The sequence below is a fragment of the Oncorhynchus mykiss genome, chromosome 21 (assembly GCF_013265735.2).
Source record: "Oncorhynchus mykiss isolate Arlee chromosome 21, USDA_OmykA_1.1, whole genome shotgun sequence".
Taxonomy (NCBI): Eukaryota; Metazoa; Chordata; class Actinopteri; order Salmoniformes; family Salmonidae; genus Oncorhynchus; species Oncorhynchus mykiss.
The window spans coordinates 27,426,108-27,441,594 of record NC_048585.1 but is presented as its reverse complement, the minus strand read 5'-3'; the positions used below and the strand labels follow the sequence as shown (position 1 = coordinate 27,441,594).

The window sequence follows — 15,487 nt, the reverse complement described above, 5'->3', positions numbered from 1 at the left end:
TCAGATCTGTGCACAGACCGCTGATGCAGCCCTCACAGAGCCATGCACATGAGTCAAACCTGGACCCAGAAATACATGGAGAAGAAAATGTTGAGTTTTGAAATTCACATCTGGAGCCTAGCAAATGCTGTTATTAAACTATAGTCAATTGGTAGTAAACCCAGCGTTTCAGATGCCAGACAGTAAATGCTAATGTCATGTATTCAGGTGTATAGTAACTCCTAGTCATCCTCTCACAGGGACAGTAGAGCCTGGAAATATAATGTGTGTGTGTGTGTGTGTGTGTGTGTGTGTGTGTGTGTGTGTGTGTACAGTATCATTGTTCCCCTGTCCCAGGGCTGAGTGTCTCAGATGGAGGAGTGCTATAGAGCTGGAGTGGCAGTGTAATACATTAGACTGGGGCTTGGGGAGAGAAGGCTGTAAGCCCCGTTTCTACCACTGTAAGCTGTCATTGTGGTTGGTTTTTGAGTGTGTTGCTTTGTCTGTTAGAGTAAGACACTAGGGATGGTAGGTGTGTCTGAATTTGTATGTGTGATTTTATGTGAATTGTGGTTGTGATTGGTGTGCAAGCGTGTGTATTTGTTTCTGTCTGGCACACTACCCTTGAGCACAGGGTTTATGTCGTAATGCTGGTGGTTTGTCACAGTAACTCAATTATGTCAGATTTGGGTTTATTACTGACATTAATCTCTTTTTCGTGTCAATCACAAACGGACCCAGTTACCCAATACTCAATCTGTGCATGTCCATTCCCCTACCCCAACACACCCCTCTCTGAGTTTCTATTCATTGAGCAATAGCTATGTTATAATTGTTGTATAATCTTTCATCTTATTCCAAACCTCCCTCTCTCCTAACAGGCTAACCTGTGCTTCGTGGACATTGACAACCACTGTATCGAGCTGCCTGAGGACTTCCCCCAGTTCCCTAACAAACCAGAGTTCATCCAGGAGCTCAGTGAAGTCCTCCTCCGCTACGGCATATCCCCAGTGGGGGGCGCTCCTCCAACCTTTGTCCCCACCACCACCCCTGGGTCCGTCTCTACCCGTCACCCTGGTCTGAAGAGCCAACAGGCCCTGAGGGAGCTAGAGGACGATGGGAGGAATGGGAACCTAGGCGGGGAGCAGTTAGCTGTGTTGGAGCTTCTCCAAGGGAACGCTACTCTGGAAAGACTCCAGGCTCTGGCTAAGAGAACAGGGGTCCGTGTGGAAGCCCTGAGGGGGGTAGGGGGTGAGGGAGAGGGCCAGGGGGGGAGGACGGCAATCGAAGAGGAGGAGCTGAGGAACGCTAAGCTGAATGTACAGCTGAGGGAGGTGTTCGCTAGCAGGTTTACCACAATGTTCGCGGACTATGAGGCCTTCGTCATCCAAAGCGCTCCGGACCTGGAGTCCTGGCTCACCAACCGAGAGCAGATGCACAACTTTGATAAGGTGATGGGTTGACACACAGAGACATGCACACACACACACACACACACACACACACGGTTTATCTTGATGTAACCGGCTGTTTATTGAGACCTGTGTTGTGTGATAGTGGAAGTCCACTGGGGCATTACCATGTTTGTGAGATGCTGGATTCAATTATTTCCTGAAACCCGTCCACCTTGAAAATATTCCATTTGATAAATAAGTAAGACGAACAAGGCCGGAGCTGGTAAGACTTGGTATTGGCAATAACAATGTTTGCATTGATAAAATCACTGGGGAAATACATTCATATCAGCAAGCAGACAGAAAACAGAGTTGGTTGCTGTGTGTTTATGCTACGTGCTGTGCACCCAGAGTTGGTTGCTGTGTGTTTATGCTACGTGCTGTGCACCCAGAGTTGGTTGCTGTGTGTTTATGCTACGTGCTGTGCACCCAGAGTTGGTTGCTGTGTGTTTATGCTACGTGCTGTGCACCCAGAGTTGGTTGCTGTGTGTTTATGCTACGTGCTGTGCACCCAGAGTTGGTTGCTGTGTGTTTATGCTACGTGCTGTGCACCCAGAGTTGGTTGCTGTGTGTTTATGCTACGTGCTGTGCACCCAGAGTTGGTTGCTGTGTGTTTATGCTACGTGCTGTGCACCCAGAGTTGGTTGCTGTGTGTTTATGCTACGTGCTGTGCACCCAGAGTTGGTTGCTGTGTGTTTATGCTACGTGCTGTGCACCCAGAGTTGGGCACTATTTCTGTTATATTGTATTTGAAATATGTATTTCAATTACTTCTGAGTATTTAGTTAATTGTATTAATTGTGCCTCCGGAAAGTATTCAGACCCCTTGACTTTTTCCATTTTGTTACGTTACGGCCTTATTCTGAAATGGATTCAATAAATACACATCGTCAGCAATCTACACACAATACCCCATAATTATAATGCGAAAAAAGGTTTTTAGAAATTTTAGCAAATGCATTAAACATGAAAAACAGATACCTTATTTACATAAGTATTCAGACCTTTGCTTAGAGACTCAATGTATCATCCTTGAGATGTTTCTACAACTTGATTGGAGTTCACATGTGGTAAATTAAATTGATTGGAAATGATTTTGAAAGGCACCCACCTGTCTATATAAGGTCTGACCGTTGACAGTGCATGTCAGAGCAAAAACCAAGCCATGAGGTCGAAGAAATGTCCGTAGAGCTCCAAGACAGGATCGTGTCGAAGCACAGATCTGGGGAAGGGTACTACAACAATTCTGTAGCATTGAAAGTCCCCCAAAACAAAGTGGCCTCATCATTCTTAAATGGAAGAAGTTTGGAACCACCAAGACTCTTCCAAAAGCTGGCCGTCCAGCCAAACTGAGCAATCGGGGGAGAAGGGCCTTGGTCAGGGAGGTGACCAAGAACCCGATGGTCACTCTGACAGAGCTTTAGAGTTCCTCTGTGGAGATGGGAGAACATTCCAGAAGGACAACCATCTTTGCAGCACTCCACCAATCAGGCCTTTATGGTAGAGTGGCCAGACGGAAGCCACTCCTCAGTAAAAGGCACGTCATCCCGCTTCGAGTTTTTGAACTCTTTGGCCTGAATGATTTTTTTTTTCAGTGGCAGGGACTGGGAGACTAGTCAGGATTGAGGCAAAGATGAACACAGCAAAGTACAGAGAGATCCTTGATGAAAACCTGTTCTAGTGCCCTCAGGACCTCCGACTGGGGCGAAGGTTCACCTTCCAACAGGACAATGACCCTAAGCACACAGCCAAGACAACGCAGGAGTGGCTTCAGGACAAGTCTCTGAATGTCCTTGAGTGGCCCAGCCAGAGCCCGGACTTGAACACGATCTAACATCTCTGGAGAGACCTGAAAATAGCTGTGCAAGCGACGCTCCCCATCCAACCTGACAGAGCTTGAAAGGATCTGCAGAGAAGAATGGGAGAAACGCCCCAAATACAGGTGTGCCAAGGTTGTAGCATCATACCCAAGAAGACTCAAGGCTGTAATCACTGCCAAAGGTGCTTCAACAAAATACTGAGTAAAGTGTCTGAATATTTATGTAAATGTCATATTTCAGTTAAAATATATATATTAGCAAAAATGTCTAAAAACCTGTTTTTACTTTGTCATTATATGGTATTGTGTGTAGACTGATGGGGGAAAAATGATTTAATCAATTTGAGAATAAGGCTGTAACCTAACAGTCTGAATACTTTCTGAAGGCACTGTATTTTGTAACAAGATACTTGTAATTTGTATTTTCAAAGTACAAAATACTTTTCTATACCTTTTATTTATAGCTGTTCACGATTTTGTGGCCACCTTTGATGTCACTATGGTGTGATAAGCTCGTGTTCTAAATTAACTAAATATAAATGTTTATGAAAAAATGAACTATTAAAAAGCATGCTGAGTAGTATTTTAAGGATCTTCACCCCGAAGCAAGGCCAATAAATATACCCAGTGTGCTTTGCAGGTATTTTGTACATTTATTTTGTAGTTTCTGTCCATCTCTGTGTGCACTTATATCATTTTGTAATTACATTTGTTGCTTTCCCTACCTACTAGTATTTATCTTTCCCTGCAAGTGCATGCGTGTTAATGTATCTGTGTCTGTACTAACAGATCTCCCCTCTCTCCAGGCCTCCTTCCTGTCTGACCAGCCGGAGCCCTACCTGCCCTTCCTGTCCCACTTCATCGAGACCCAGATGTTCGCCACCTTCATCGACAACAAGATCATGTCCCAATGGGAGGAGAAGGAGCCGCTGCTCCGCGTGTTTGACGGACGCATCGATAAAGCTCGTCTATACAATGTTAGAGCCCCAAGTCTGCGATCCTCCAACTACCAGAGGTGCACCGTCCTCAAGGAGTCAGGTGAGTCTGAAGAGAGCAGGGAGTGGGGAGGTTGGAAGGGTGTGTGTGTGTGTGGGCGTGAGAGAGATCGACAGAGAGGGATAGGTGGAATTGAAGGACAAATCTAGAGTTGTTTAAAATGAGTCTTTGGTAGGTAACAGAGAAATAAGGAGAGGGACTAATTGAAAGTTTGGACTTGAATTAGAATGTCCTCTCCTGCACCGTCTGTCTGATCAGCATGCTGTGGATGACTGCTGTCTCGATCAGTCTGTCTGCCTGGCTGGCATACCAATGATGCTTTAAGAGGTCACACAGGACTCCTTTTAAATCCATCTCTTTACACATCCATCCTATTACTTTCCAACTCATCATCCTCTTCTCCTTCTTGACCTCTTTCATGTGTTCATTGGAAACAGCAGACTTCTCTCCACTCAGCAGGTGCTCCCCTTGGCCTATTCTGCCTTTTTGTATTTGTCTCAAAGAAAGCCTCACCCCACAAAGCTCATTCTTCTACGCTCTATTTCTTTCTTTCATTCTCTCTCTCTCGCGCGCGCGCGCACACACACACACACACACACACACACACACACACACACACACACACACACACACACACACACACACACACACACACACACACACACACACACACACACACACACACACACACACACACAAGTGCTTCCCCCAAAACGCTCCCGCCGCCCCTACCCCACTGAGTCTGGCTTCCTCACTTCCTTTTGCCTATGCAGCAGAGACTTAATGAGGGCAAGCCAAATGGGTACTAATTAAGATTTTAAAAAAGACCTGACCAGACACTCTCACAGACAATGAATAGGGTGTGTGTGTGCGTGCGTGCGTGCGTGCTCACATCCGTGGTACAGGTATAGGTGGAGTCAATTGGCAGGGTCTGACCTGGCAGATTTTAATGGAACAAGTTCTGTAAAAGCCTAATTGTTCGGGGGGAGCTCTTTCAGAGGTGGTGGCGCGTGCAGTTCCCCAATTATACACACAAAAGAAACTCTTCTATTCTACTTAATTTCCCTCAGTCACTCCGGTGCTCCTCTCTCTCCTGTCTGACAAACAATGAGGACTGAGATTGGAAGATACATTCGGAGGTTTTTGTACAGAATTACCTCGCCAACAGATGCGCTGTTTATCACCGTGAGCAGAGGTTAATTGACGGATGCCTTGTTGGTTTGGGTTGAGTCGCACTGTGTCTGTTTTCTCTACCTTGTGTCCATTAAAGGAAATGGTTAGAGAAGGAGGTAGGTTTGGAGAGCAAACAGAAAGACAGAAAGAGAGACCGAGAAAGAAAGAGCAAGCAGTGAGATGAAGAGAGCGGGGTGTTTATAGATAATGAGGGAGAGGGTAGGATGAAAGGGCCGCAGTACAGCATGTCCTGTAGTGAATTGAACAAACACTATGCTTTGATGATCTGCCAAGCTTTGTTTTGATGAGCACAAAAGTGGGAGCTTGTGTGGGTGTCTCTTTTCATTCAAAGTCAACTCAAAAGGTTTAGTCCTAGCATTGTACTAAATGTATTCTCAAGTAGTGGTTATACCAAAAGAAGGCCTTACTCAAAATCCCCCCTCTTGATTTGATCTCCCTGCCCAGCCCAGGCCATCGAACAGCGGCTGATGAAGATCGACCACACAGCCATCCACCCCCACCTGTTGGATATGAAGATTGGACAGGGCAAATATGAACAGGGCTTCTTCCCCAAGCTGCAGTCTGACGTGCTCTCAGTCGGACCCACCAATAACAAGTGAGTATATGATGCCATTACCGAAGAGCCAACCAATGACGGCCATTGTTTCTTGGAAAAAATGGTAATGGTAACGGTTTGAACATAGAATGGCTATATGGGCGTAATGTATACGTCACAGTTGTTATGGTGATGTAGTCCAAGTTAACAAGTGTTTATTACCAATTTTCCATCTGTATTATGTCGTTTTTTTTGTTGATTTAAAAAAATATATTTTTAAATATTTTATTATGTAGTTGAGTAGAGTCTATATAAATGTTTATGCGGTTAACAGTGTTATGTCTGTCAGCAGGTGGTCCAGTCGTACTGCTACGGCTCAGCGTAGGAAAGACCGTCACAGACAACAAACAGAACACCTGACTCTAGATAACGACCTCAAAGAGGTACGGACCCGGCACGCCGTCCTCCCTCTTCATCCTCTCCTCTTCCTCTGGTTCCATAGCATGCCTTTATGTTCCTTTTTTTATTTGATTTCTTTTGAGTTTCTTCTTTTCGTCTTAGCTTGGTTCCGTTTTCAAAGCCTGTCCGTCCTTGTCTTAACTGATGTCATGTTTGTTTCTGTGGCTTGTTTTCTCTTTAACTTCTCTTTGTTTTTTAGTTTCTATTATTTGAATGTCCTGTGCATTCATGTGCATGGTGCTTCTTTTACGTTCTTTTCTCGTTCCTGTCTTTTCTGTGGGTCCTGTGCGTTTGGGATTGGGCCGTACCACCTCTTAGCAGGTAGAGGGGTGTCTAGTCCTGCAGAACTCCATGGCGTTTTGGGAGTGGGACAAGGCGTCTCCCCCGCCCCTCAAACCACCAAAAAAGTCTGCCTCTGAGTGCTGCCTGGTATGTGGGGGAGTGACGGACCCTCCCACTAACCCCCCAAAACTACCTCTACCCCCAAAATCTACCCCTACCCCCAAGATGACCCCCACTCCACTTCTCCACTCCAGTCCTGCTTCACACATACACACAATCCCTGCTTACTCACACACAGTGGCTCTGTTTGATAGATCCCCCGTGCACCTGTCACATTGGTTAAAGTCGACAGCACTGAAAGAGTAAGTCATGGCTCTGCAGAGGATCTTGTTTTCCCTCATCTCTCTCCTCTTCCTACCCTTTTATAGTTCTGTATCTCTGTGGGAAGGAGATAGATGAGAAGGGAATTACTGAATCATAACGATACAAAATCAGATAAGATGGCAGAATTATTTCAGATTCAGGCCAATTTAAGTCAACTAGAGTGAACTCACCAGAGTGTGTCACTGAAATGGGCTCAGCGCCTCAACTCTCTGTGGAGAAGTAAACAGAAAATGTTATTTTTACTTTGCCTTGTTTTCTCTATGAGCACATAACCCCCCGCCACATCCCAACGTTTGCTAAAAGGTATTCAAGACTGTACAAAAACCACAATGTCTGCCCTCAATTCTACCCTTACACAACCTCTTACAGTTGGACCCAACTGAGAAATGTCCCTCCATCCACCTGTAATGGTTAATATTAGTCGTGGCCAAAAGTTTTGAGAATGACACAAATATACATTTTCACAAAGTCTGCTGCCTCAGTTTGTATGATGGCAATTTACTCCGTCTCCTAAAGTTTGGGGATCGGGCCACCACCAGTACAGACTTTTGGAGTATGGCCTGGTGTCAAGAAGGGCAGCAAAGAAGCCACTTCACTCTAGGAAAAACATCAGGGACAGACTCATATTCTACAAAAGGTATAGGTATTGGACTGCTGAGGACTGGGGTAAAGTCATTTTCTCTGATGAATCCCTCTCCGATTGTTTGGGGCATCCGGAAGATGGCTTGTCTGGAAAAAAACAAGGTGAGCGCTACCATCAGTCCTGTGTCATGCCAACAGTAAAGCATCCTGAGACCATTCATGTGTGGGGTTGCTTCTCAGCCAAGGGAGTGGGCTCACTCACAATTTGCCTAAGAACACAGCCATAAATGACATCCTCCGAGAGCAACTTCTCCCAACCATCCAGGAACAGTTTGGTGATGAATAATGCCTTTTCCAGCATGATGGAGCACCTTGCCATAACGCAAAAGTGATAACTAAGTGGCTTGGGGAACAAAACATAAATATTTTGGGTCCATGGCCAGGAAACTCCTCAGACCTTAATCCCATTGGGAACTTGTGGTCAATCCTCAAGAGGCGGGTGGACAAACAAAAACCCACAAATTCTGACAAACTCCAAGCATTGATTATGCAAGAATGGGCTGCCATCAGTCAGGATGTGGCCCAGAAGTTAATTGACAGCATGCCAGGGCGGATTGCAGAGGTCTTGAAAAAGAAGGGTCAGCACTGCAAATATTGACTCTTTGCATCAACTTCATGCAATTGTCAATAAAACCTTTGACACTTATGAAATTATTGTAATTATACTTCAGTAATCTATAGTAACATCTGACAAAAATATCTAAAGACACTGAGGCAGCGAACTTTGTGGAAATTAATATTTGTGTCATTCTCAAAACTTTTGGCCACGACTGTAGAGTTTTGCAGACAGAGCTGACTGTTGCTCCTTCTCTGTTTCCATCAGAAGTACATGCAGGAGGCTCGGAGCCTGGGGAAGAACCTCCGTCAGCCCAAGCTGTCTGACCTCTCACCTGCCGTCATCGCTCAGACCAACTGGAAGTTTGTAGAGGGACTACTCAAGGAGTGTCGCATGAAGGTGAGTCTGTACATGTGAAATATATTGTGGTATTGGTCAAGTTGTGGTTGCAGTTGCTATGTGTCTCCAATGTATATTGGTCCAATTTTGTGTTGCTTGGTGTAGTTATGAGGGGATTGGTTCCTGTCTACAAACCGGTTGTTTGTATCCTATGTGTAGGGGTCATGTTGTGTTAGTCAAGTTTCTGTGTCTCCTGTCTCCAGACTAAGCGTATGTTGGTGGAGAAGATGGGCAGGGAGGCAGTGGAGCTGGGTCATGGGGAGGCCAACATCACAGGTCTGGAGGAGAACACTCTCATCGCCTCCCTCTGTGACCTGCTGGAGAGGATCTGGAGCCACGGCCTACAAGTCAAACAGGTCTGTAGAGACACACAAACACACACACGTGCATACACATGCACTGAACAGAAACACACACATACATGCACACACACTCTCTCTAATCAGGTTTTATCGTAATGATGACATTGCGTTTACAATGTAAACCCTCCTCATGCTCAGTGCTCTACTTGGAAGAACCTGCTATTGGCTATAGGTCAGAGGTCAGTCTACCAACACTTTGGTTAATCCGGTCTTATAGTAATAACCATATGACCCTATTTCATTAGGCTTATTGACTGGTAATCCTCTATCTATAGTCTAGTATTATTAGTGAATGTATTAGCTATTGGAAGTGCATTGTTTCCTGTATTAGAGAGTGTATTGGCTATTAACTTCTTATGCATCATTGGGACGCTATCGGCCCACCTGGCCAACATCCGGTGAAATTGTCGAGCGTGAAATTCAAATTATAGAAATTGTAATATTAAACATTCATGAAAATACAATTGTCATACAACATTTCAAAGCTTCTTGTTAATCGAGCCACGTAGTCAGATTTCAAAAAGGCTTTACGGCAAAAGCACACCATGCAATTATCTGAGGACAGCGCCCCGCACACAAAAGCATTACATATATTTTCCAACCAAGCAGAGGCGTCACGAAAGTCAGAAATAGCGATAAAATAAATCACTTACCTTTGAAGATCTTCATCTGGTTGCAATCACAAGGGTCCCAGCTACATAACAAATGGTCATTTTGTTCGATGAAGTCCTTCTTTATATCCCAGAAAAGTCTGTTTCATTGGCACGCTAGACTCAGTAATCCACTGGTTTCCCTCGTTAAAAATGCATACAAATGAATCCTGTAAATTACCAATAAACTTATTCCAAACATATCAAACAACGATCATAATCAATCCCCAGGTACCCTAATATGTAAATAAACAACCAAATTTAAGACTGAGAATACCAGAGACCATTACCGAAGATAAATAATGAAGTACGCGCACTTACCGGAATATGAAACAAACACTACAGACAAAATGGGCCACTTACTAAAACTATAAATTCTAACTCATTTTTCAAAAAACAAGCCTGAAACTCTTTCTAAAGACTGTTGACATCTAGTGGAAGCCCTAGGAATTGCAATCTGGGAGGACTTCCTTTTATATTCCCATTGACAGTCATAGTAATCAAGGGTGAGCTGGGGAAAACAAATTCTGGATTGATTGTCCCCTGGTTTTTGCCTGCCATATCAGTTCTGTTATACTGACATACATTATTGTTTTGGAAACGTTAGAGTATTTTCTATCTAATACTACCAATTATATGAATATCCTAGCTTCTGGGCCTGAGTAACAGGCAGTTTACTTTGGGCACCTCATTCATCCAAACTTCCGAATACTGCCCCCTAGCCCAAAGAAGTTAAGTGTGTGGGTTGACCTCTAACCTCTGGACTGTGACCCCTGTAGGGGAAGTCAGCTCTGTGGTCCCACCTTCTGCACTACCAGGCCAGAGAGGAGAAACTGGAGCAGCAGCAGGCAGAGTCACCAGGTAAGAACACCCACATACACATATATAAACACACATACACACACACACACACACACACACACACACACCTTAATATACAACATTGACATAAAACACATGTCACTCCTACCCTCAATCCATTCAGTCACACACTATCCATACCCAATAATCCACTGAAATACTCAATTTTCAAATGAATCTACAGACCTTTCACACTCCAATGGCATTTGATATATTTATTTTAAATTGGAGCGCTGCCAAAGCTGAGATGTGTGTGTGTGTGCTTCTTTCTCCCTCCCACAGTGTCAAATGGTCCAGAGAGACGAAAGTCTGAGTCGTCAATAGGGATGCCATCACTGCGAGCGTCCGTCATACAGGATATGAGGTATGAATTACCTACCACTGTACCTGTACATTACGATGTGTCATAGGTAGATGGTAATATCTCACAAATTTATCCATGTGAGTCAACAATTTGTTTTGTTATTTGCTGTTATATTTCTAACCTCCTCACCTTCTCTATCACATCTCCACGCCTCCCTTTCTCAGGCACATCCAGAGTATGGGGGAGATAAAGACTGATGTGGGCAGAGCGAGGGCCTGGATCCGTCTTTCTCTGGAGAAGAAGCTACTCTCCCAACACCTCAAACAGCTGCTGACCCGCCAAGCCTTAACCAAGTACGCACGCGCACACACATACAGTTGAAGTCGGAAGTTTACATACACTTAGATTGGAGTAATTAAAAATAGTTTTTCAACCACTTCACAAATTTCTTGTTAACAAACTATAGTTTTGGCCAGTCGGTAAGGACCCCTACTTTGTGCATGGCACAAGTAATTTTTCCAACATTTGTTTACAGACAGGTCATTTCACTTATAATTCACTGTATCACAATACCAGTGGGTCAGAAGTTTACATACACTAAGTTGACTGTGCATTTAAACAGCTTGGAAAATTCCAGAAAATGATGTCATGGCTTTAGAAGCTTCCGATAGGCTAACTGACATCATCTGAGTCAATTGGAGGTGTACCTGTGGATGTATTTCAAAGCCTACCTTCAAACCCAGTGCCTCTTTGCTTGACATCATGGGAAAATCAAAAGAAATCAGCCAAAACCTCAGAAAATAAATTGTCGACCTCCACAAGTCTGGTTCATCCTTGGGAGCAATTTCCAAACGCCTGAAGGTACCACGTTCATCTGTACAAACAATAGTACGCAACTATAAACACCATGGGACCACACAGCCGTCATACTGCTCAGGAAGGAGACGTGTTCTGTCTCCTAGAGATGAACGTACTTTGGTGCGAAAAGTGCATCATACCATGTGAAGATGCTGGAGGAAACAGGTACAAAAGTATCTATATCCACAGTAAAACGAGTCCTAAATCGACATAACCTGAAAGGCCGCTCAGCAAGGAAGAAGCCACTGCTCCAAAACCGCCTTTAAAAAGCCAGACTACGGTTTGCAACTGCACATGGGGACAAAGATTGTACTTTATGCAGAAATGTCCTCTAGTCTGATGAAACAAAAATAGAACTGTTTGGCCATAATGACCATCGTTATGTTTGGAGGAAAAGGGGTGGCTTGCAAGCTGAAGAACACCATCCCAACCGTGAAGCACGGGGTTTGTAGCATCATGTTGTGGGGGTGCTTTGCTGCAGGAGGGACTGGTGCACTTCACAAAATAGATGGCATCATGTGGAAGAAGAATTATGTGGATATATTGAAGCCACATCTCAAGACATCAGTCAGGAAGTTAAAGCTTGGTCACAAATGGGTCTTCCAAATGGGCAATGACCCCAAACATACTTCCAAAGTTGTGGCAAAATGGCTTAAAGACAACAAAGTCAAGGTATTGGAGTGGCCATCACAAAGCCCTGACCTCAACCCCATAGAACATTTGTGGGCAGAACTGAAAAAGCGTGTGCGAGCAAGGAGGCCTACACACCTGACTCTGTTACACCAGCTCTGTCAGGAGGAATGGGCCGGAATTCACCCAACTTATTGTGGGAAGTTTGTGGAAGGCTACCCGGAACATTTGACCCAAGTTAAACAATTTAAAAGCAATGCTACCAAATACTAATTGAGTGTATGTAAACTTCTGACCCACTGGGAATGTAAATAAAAGCTGAAATTAAATTATTCTCTCTACTATTATTCTGACATTTCACATTCTTAAAATAAAGTAGTGATACTAACTGACATAAGACAGGGAATTTTTATTCGGATTAAATGTCAGGAATTGTAAAAAAAACTGAGTTCATGTATTTGGCTAATGTGTATGTAAACTTCCGACTTCAACTGTACACACACACACACACACACACACACACACACACACACACACAATATTATTCACATTGACAGTGTCGAAGCCATGGTTAATGTGTATTAAGTGTGTGTTGTGGCGTTTCCAGGAAGTTGTATAAGCGCTACGCCTTCCTGCGCTGTGAGGAGGAGAAGGAGCAGTTCCTGTTTCACCTGCTCTCCCTCAACACTGTCGACTACTTTTGTTTCACCAGTGTCTTCACCACCATCAGTGAGTAGGACTTCAACATAACCACGATCCAACCTCAACATGACCATAATATAACCACTAATTTACCTCATCCTATACAGAACACAGTCACATCATAAGATGGTTGACTAATTCTATTTCACCAGTGCCATTACCTCGATCAGTCTGCACACTAGCTAAAACAACTTAACTAGAAGTCAACCACTTTAACTTACCACAAGTCACCCACAGCAAATCTTTCCACTCTGCCACTGCGGAGAGGATGGATGGTAGGCTTTGGAGAGTCTTGACTGGTGTGCTTGCCTTGGCCTATCACTGTTTTCCATGGAGGTTAATGTAGATGGGTAGGAATATAACTTGGATCAATGGCAGAGACGGTGTTAACCTGAATAAAGCATGAGGCTATGAGCTTGTAATCAAAGATTGAAAGCAGGGTTACATTATTCACATAGCAGTTTGCACTGAACCAGCACCAGAGTAGTTTCTCTCTTTTACACACGCGCACACACACACACACACACACACACATCACCAATAGCCCTGGGTTAGCTTTCTCTGGAACCCTTGCCTGTCGTTAGGCAAAACTGGGATCATTTTTTTATAGTAAAATTCAGAAATGTGTTATTACTCTAAAGCAGTGCAATCCACTGAAATCTCCCTGATTTAGTTTGCCCTTGTTATATTTAACTATACAACTATGAATACATTTATTCTTTCTGTGTTGCATTGAGAGGGACTGTACTACTTTTTTTTGTCCCTGTAGTGATCCCGTACCGCGCCGTCATCATCCCCATCAAGAAGCTGAGCAACGCCATGACGACCTCCAACCCGTGGGTGTGTGTGTCGGGTGAGCTGGGTGACTCGGGCGTCAGGCAGATCACCAAGAACATCCTGGAGATGACCTTCGATGTGAGTCTGAACTATGATCCAACAGCCAGGGCCCCTACTCCTCCTCTCATGTCTCTGTGACGTTCTGCAGCAAGGTCATATCATGTCTCTGTGACGTTCTGCAGCAAGGTCATATCAGCATCGATTGATGGTTTTGCTGAGACCATCACTGAGTCATTGTTCGCTGCCCACTGGGGTGAAGTGGGTGGCTGTTCCCTTTTTGTGGCATGAACTCACGCATGGTCTCATAAGGCAGAAGACTCTGTCTAACTCGCTCTCCACCATTCCATACTTACTACTAATCCCCTATCTCCTCATTCACTCCTTCATTTATCCATTCATTCGTCTTTGTGTGACTATTTGCTCTGATACCTTCCACTCAGAGCCGGGGTTGATGAGTTAGAAGTTGGGTTCATGTAGCTGATTCCACTTGATATTCCACTAGATATTGGAAGTATGCTTGAATAGTAGTTAACACTGTGAGATGCTGCCAGGCACAATGAGCGAAAGGACCCAGACTTCCCGTTTGTCCTCTTTCCTACCTGCTTCCTCTCAGGAAGTGCATGATTCTACCTACTGAGCCTTTTCATAGTGTCTACTGTTCTGAGTGGTGCCGTGTTCACCGGTGGTGGGTGGTAGCTCTTTGTGGCTTTGTGAGCGGTTTGGGGGATGGCTAACTGTTCAGTATAGCTCTGTGGACCATCTCTCTAGAGAAGCGTTGCTACTATGGTGGTGGTTTGGGTACGCGCCTGGTTTGTAGCCTGGTGAAGGGTAGTCTACCAAAAACCAGCATCCCAAGTCCATCCATTCGCACTCGTGCTGTCCATCATGTCCTAACACATGTCTTCATCTCCCCCAGTCTGCTTTCAGGCCACACACTCACATCGACGCCATGTTCAAGGTTAGAAACGTCATCTCCCTCTCCTTCCCTCCCTCCTTCTCTCCACCGGACCCATTTGTATCATCCCAGGCTCAATGTTCACTGTGTACCATTGACTCCAGGGTCGTATTCATTGGGAACCAAACGGAAGAAAACTGACTGAAACGGGGGAGGGGCTACCTGAAGTTGTCCAATAACAAACACTCCTATTTCTGGTATCCGTTGCAAAACATTTTGCTACGGTGTGCCCTAATGAATACGACCCAGCTCTCTCTCTCTCTGGGTTGAGGGCTTCGTCAACGATGGGTACCATCTGTTGGTTATATGGTGTTCATGTTGTTCTAGATTTATGAAGGGGTATGTGTTTGTTCTTGAATGCCACTTTGTGTAGTTTAGCATTACATGAACATTTCCTTGGCATGGTGCTGATGTTATGCATATCACTCAATGCACCAAGCTCACCTTCAACTTAAAGGTAAGTGGCATTCAAGGGCATATTGTAGGAATACTCGCCTGTCATTGGCTGTGCATTGGTCTAATGTCGACTTTTTTAGTTGATCAATTGGATAGATGAGTAGGACTAGATTTGATCGAGGACGACACTGCATAGTTATAGAATTAGCAGTCATACTGTTGTTAACAAATGA

The 15,487-nt window shown here is 44.5% G+C and overlaps 1 protein-coding gene across 8 annotated transcripts in view; it reads left to right on the top strand.

Annotated features, from left to right (window-relative positions):
- Positions 1–15,487, top strand: part of LOC110500172 (DENN domain-containing protein 5B) — a 75,581-nt gene that overhangs the window by 49,623 nt on the left and 10,471 nt on the right. For 3 of the 8 annotated variants that reach the window (XM_036957527.1, XM_036957522.1, XM_036957523.1), the window contains 12 exons: positions 861–1,430; positions 4,059–4,290; positions 5,887–6,037; positions 6,327–6,420; positions 8,568–8,699; positions 8,903–9,055; positions 10,491–10,572; positions 10,855–10,936; positions 11,101–11,229; positions 12,972–13,093; positions 13,836–13,981; positions 14,820–14,861. In XM_036957527.1, the coding sequence (XP_036813422.1) occupies positions 861–1,430; positions 4,059–4,290; positions 5,887–6,037; positions 6,327–6,420; positions 8,568–8,699; positions 8,903–9,055; positions 10,491–10,572; positions 10,855–10,936; positions 11,101–11,229; positions 12,972–13,093; positions 13,836–13,981; positions 14,820–14,861 (1,935 nt within the window). The remainder of the gene's footprint in view (positions 1–860; positions 1,431–4,058; positions 4,291–5,886; positions 6,038–6,326; positions 6,421–8,567; positions 8,700–8,902; positions 9,056–10,490; positions 10,573–10,854; positions 10,937–11,100; positions 11,230–12,971; positions 13,094–13,835; positions 13,982–14,819; positions 14,862–15,487) is intronic. The other 5 variants (XM_021577373.2, XM_036957526.1, XM_036957528.1 and 2 more) reach the window with 3 other exon arrangements.